General features: G+C 39.9%; 1 protein-coding gene across 1 annotated transcript in view; it reads right to left on the bottom strand.

Annotated features, from left to right (window-relative positions):
• The window catches only part of Eml6 (EMAP like 6), a 271194-nt gene that overhangs the window by 154741 nt on the left and 111131 nt on the right, over positions 1 to 5322 (bottom strand). The window contains exons 4-5 of the mRNA XM_021210974.2: positions 4896 to 4994; positions 822 to 890 (exon numbers count right to left, since the gene is read on the bottom strand). Coding sequence (XP_021066633.1) covers positions 822 to 890; positions 4896 to 4994 — 168 coding nt within the window. The remainder of the gene's footprint in view (positions 1 to 821; positions 891 to 4895; positions 4995 to 5322) is intronic.

Raw genomic sequence — 5322 nt, 5'->3', positions numbered from 1 at the left:
AAATTCTGAGGCAAATGGATGCATCTGGAGGATATTATCCTGAGTGAGGTAACCCAATTACAAAAGAACACACATGGTATGCACTCATTGATAAGTGGATATTAGCCCAGATACTTAGAATATCCAAGATAAAATTTGCAAAATACATGAAACTCAAGAAGGAAGACCAAAGTGTGGCTACTTTGCTACTTCTTAGAATGAGGAACAAAACACCCATGGAAGGAGTTACAGAGACAAAGTTCAGAGCTAAGACATAAGGAAAAACCATCCAGACTTTAAAACGGAAGGAAAGACTGCCCCACCCAGGGATTCATCCCATATACAACCACCAAACCCAGACACTATTGCATATGCCAGCAAGATTTTGCTGACAGGACCCTGATATAGTTCTCTCTTGTGAGTCTATGCCAATGCCTGGCAAATACAGAAGTGGATGCTCACAGTCATCTATTGGATGGAACATAGGGCCCCTAATTAAGGATCTTGAGAAAGTACCCAAGGAGCTAAAAGAGGTCTGCAACCCTATAGGAGGAACAAAGATATGAACTAACCAGTATCCCCCAGAGCTGTGTCTCTAGTTGCATATGTAGCAGAAGATGGCCTAGTCGGCCATCAGTGGGAGGAGAGGTCCTTGGTATTGTGAAGATCATATGCCCCAGTACAGGGGAATGCCAGGGCCAGGAAGGGGGAGTGGGTGGGTTAGGGAGCAGGGCGGGGGGAGGGTATAGGGAGCTTTGGGGATAGCATTTGAAATGTAAATGAAGAAAATATCTAAAAAAAAAAAAAAAGAATGGAAGATACCAAACGAAATTCTACCGTACCTTTATATGCTTTACTCCACAGCTAACCATTCTGTTTGGCTGATATGGATCCCAGGAAATATCAAAAATCTGTCAAGAAATTAAATGTTCTTCAGAGACCAATGCAATCACAAAACTCTGCCCTTGATAATGTGGGCTGCAGGGGATGAAGATGGAGGACCACGCTCTAACAACCAGTCAGGGCAGACCCTCTGCCCTCGAGGTTACTTTCTTTCAGCCCAGGCAGACAAGTAATTCACCTTTGTCTCCGAGTACAACTGATGCATCCATTAAAAATTTCCACTTGTGGAAAACAACTTTTGACAATTAGGGTAATTTTTAAATCAAATTTTCTGAAAGTCTTCACATGTTGACAAAACACTTTGGAGTTAGCTTTTCAATAAAAATTAGAATTATAAAACTTAGGAGTGTATTTAATGGCTAGTTATATATCAAGGTGGACAAATACCCTGAGTAGTAACAGAAAGTATGAAAGAAGCCATTTACCTGGAACCAGATCATCCCCATTCTTTAAATCATTTAAAATGCTCCCAAAACTCTTATACTTTCAATTTTCCAAAGAACTGAAAACATACCAGCTAGCACTATTTTTTATTCTCTATGAAGAACTATGAGATAGTTTACAGGGAGTTCTAGTTCCATTTTGAAGAATGAAAATTCCCGCTTGCCAACTTTGAAGGCTAAGTCTCCTATTGTGAGTGTTGACAACACACATGTCTAAGGTCCATCTAGCTAATGCTTTAGAATGAGTTTTGTTATTGGCATTAAAGAGCAGATTCCAGGATGAGCCACGTTCTGTAAAGTGCTGATAGAAAGGAATGGGAAGTAAGTGTGATTGGGGTGCATTGTCTAAAATTCCCAAATTAAAAACATTATGTTGGGGGAAAAAAGAAACAGAGAGAGAGGAGGCGGGGAGGGGGAGGGAGAAGGGAGGAAGGAGAAGGGGAAGGGGGAGGAAAAAGAGAAGGAGAAAAGAAGGAGGAGAAGGAGAAGAGAAGGGGAAGGAGAAAAGGAGGAGGAGGAGGAGGAGGAGGAGGAGGAAGAGGAGGAGAGGGAGGGAAAAGTCAATTGTCAGGGCCAGAAAGAGAAAGAACCCAGCCTTCACTTCCTATCACCCAGGAAGAAGATACAGTGAATTCCAGAGAGCTCTGAAGAGCACAGATTCAGACCACATGTCCGTTTTAGCATCTGAGTTTAGCCAGGTTTCAGTACTTCTAACTGTTATCTCATCTTTTCTAAAATTAGCAGCACAGCCTTGGTTTTGTTGTGAAGTCACTTAAGTCAATGTAGGTGAAATCTTTTTTTTTTTTTTTTTTATTTTTCGGATTTTTCGAGGCAGGTTTCTCTGTATAGCCCTGGCTGTCCTGGAACTCACTTTGTAGATCAGGCTGGCCTCGAATTCATAAATCCGCCTGCCTCTGCCTCCCAAGTGCTGGGATTAAAGGCGTGCGCCACCACACCCGGCGGTGAAATCATTTTTGAAGACTATAAAACCCTGTTAAACACATGTAAATAAGTCTTTAGCCACTAAAATAATCTCTTGAAGTTAATCATAAAAAAAAAAAACAATTATTCCTGCTGGCACCAAGCCACTGTAATGAAGAATAAACTATGTGATACTGATTAAACATTCTAGATTCACATTGTAACTGAGTTCTAAGCATTAAGAAATATTTTTGAAGATTGTCTTTTTCACCTCCAGCTCCCTTCAGAAATACCATGCTAGAATAAAAGCAGTCACCCTGACTGTGAGAAACAGTCCAGTGATATGCATAAATCCAGGCTTCTGTTCTGATCTTTCCATAGAAACAGTGCTATAGTGAAAAGCAGAGGTAGATTGAGAATTATTCCCTCCTATTTGGGGCAAAACTGGAAAACTGGAAAACACACATATGTGTGTGTGTGTGTGTGTGTGTGTGTGTGTGTATGTGTGTATGAACACACAAATGCATGCACGCATACATGCATGCATGTAGCTATTCTCTTTTCATTTTAATTTGGCAAGTGTTTGGACCTGGAGCCAAGCTTTATGGCTAGGTCACCAGTAACAAGTTCTCACTAAACTAACAATCTGCCCCTAACTATTAAGTATGACAGATCAAAGGGGCACAGTCACTGAAATCAGATAGGTATATCATGTGACATTCAGTAGTGCTAAAAGAGAATGGTTAGACAAATTAAACTTAACAGCATTTAATTGAGCAGAGGACTGTTTTGTAAAGTGGACAGCCCTCAAAAGTAGCAGCAGTCTACCACAGCACAAGACCAGCAAGAGACCAAACACTGCTTTGTGCTAGGGCTTGGCGTGTGCCTTGCTTAGGCATGTCTCTCTGACTGCAATTGTTTTGAAAACATCCTCTAAAGCTTGGTTTGTTTACTTTCCAATGTACTATTCCCTCCATACTCAGAGACTCATGACATAAAGGCAAGTTAGCTAAATTTCCTTTAATAGGAATTCCAAAACCCAACCAAACACTTTATACATAAACTAAGGTGTGTTAGTCTTTCTAAGAAGATAACAACAATGAAGAATATTTTCAACTTTAATCTACTATTTTACCCCAAGGTAACAGATCAACAAGTCTGACAAAAAAATATATTAATTCAGGTTAGATCAGAAACACAAGTAGGTAATTACAAAATAAGTTGGATGAAAACTTCCCTCTCAACAGAACCCAATGTTACATCACAACTTTGTCTACTGAATCTCAAGTCCACCTTTTGTGATCACAGGAAACTAATGTACCAATCCAATCCAACTCACCTCACCTCACAGGATGCAGCTGGAGTGAAAATGGAGACATCTTGAACTACTAACCTAAGCACTTCACAAAGTACAGTTACTGCTTACACATGAAGTATTACCCCAGAAGGCTCACTGGTGAGCACTTTCCCCCGTGGGACAACTCTAGAAAAGTGGCTGCATCATAGGGTGCCAATTTCATTATATACTGATGAATTCACTGGAGCAGAGTTCATCAAGAGATAGAAGCTAGTTGGAGGGATTGGGTCAGTATGTGGAGGGTGCGTTTGAAGAGTATGTGATTTGTTCCAGGTTTCTTGCCCTGTCTGATTCTCAGATGAGAGGCTTGTCACTGCCAAGGTGTTTTGCCAAAAATGTGCTGCCTCACTACAGGCCCAGCAGGAAGCAGCTAAATAAGCCTGGACTAACATCACTGACACCATGAGCCAAAATCAATCCTTCCTCTTTTATTTTCTTAAGCATTTTGTCGCAGCAAAAGAAAACAGCTTCAGTAAAATTCAAATTCCTCAGAGCAGAGCCCTCATCACTAGGCTGCAAAGCTCCTTATGGGTGTTACACATGTAGTCACAGTTAGGAGCCAGTTGATCAAAGGTACCCTGATCCTTTTCCAACACTTGGTTTGAGTTCTACTAATGGTCAGTCTGGGGTTTTCTGAAGACTTGATTCTGGAAGGGACCTTGCAACCAGTGTGAGGTTCCTTTATCTTGTAATCACACCATTAGAAACAATTTTCAGAACTAATACTAAGTAAGATGATGACTTGATGTTTAACTGGGGCCTCATTAGATAAGGACAATTACAAAAAATACCAAAAAAGAAAAGTAAGAACTTAGAAAGCAAGGCAATAAATAAATCAAGTTATACAATTATGTAGTCCACAAAGAAAGTAGTGTCGGATAAGGTATAGGCTGTGCCCACATAATCCTTGATCTTGCCAGGCATACCTGCATGAGGTTACCATTTTAGATCACACTAAATTCAGAATTAATGACAATCAGACCATAGTTTACATTCAGAATTAGGAAATCACAAATCAAATACAAACACTTTTAGAAATGTTTTTGTGAATATTTTCTAACAACCATTTCCAGGAGTCAAACTACTATGATTTCAAATTCTGTTCTATTTTGAGTTTATAATAAATCAAACTCCATCACTGAACATCTGCTTCGCTCTTGAATAACAATTGTTAACCACTAATCATAAGTAAATCATGTTAATCAGTTAAATATGCAGGAGAAAATTTATATATGGCAAATTCATGTTTAAAGACATAAAATGCATACTCTACAGTTCCGCAAAGGTCTTACCCGGTCAGAATGGCCAGTAGCTGAAGCCAGAAGTTTCCCCTTTCTCCAGTCCCAAATGCAGACTGTGTTTTTGGCATCTAATCCCACAGAGGCTAAATGCTGAAGGAAAAAAAGGAAAAGAAAAAAAAAAAGAAAGAAAAAAGAAAGGAATGAAGGAAGGAAAGAAAAAAAGGAAACAGAAAGAACAAAAGAAAGAATAATTTGAATAATTTAATATCTGAAAGTAATGATATGATTTCCAGTTAGTCACACCTACTTTCAATGAATAGTTACTGATTATCTACCAGGGATCAGGCATTGAACCCAAACTCATCCTAATTCCTGCACTAGATGGCCTCCAGTAGGTCACATGGACACTGCAGTCCTGTATCCCCGCAGATGGCCTCCAGTAGGTCACACGGACACTGCAGTCCTGTATCCCCGCAGA

This window comes from Mus pahari, chromosome 13, assembly GCF_900095145.1.
Source record: "Mus pahari chromosome 13, PAHARI_EIJ_v1.1, whole genome shotgun sequence".
NCBI classification, from domain to species: Eukaryota; Metazoa; Chordata; class Mammalia; order Rodentia; family Muridae; genus Mus; species Mus pahari.
This window is presented reverse-complemented; position numbering and strand designations above follow the sequence as displayed.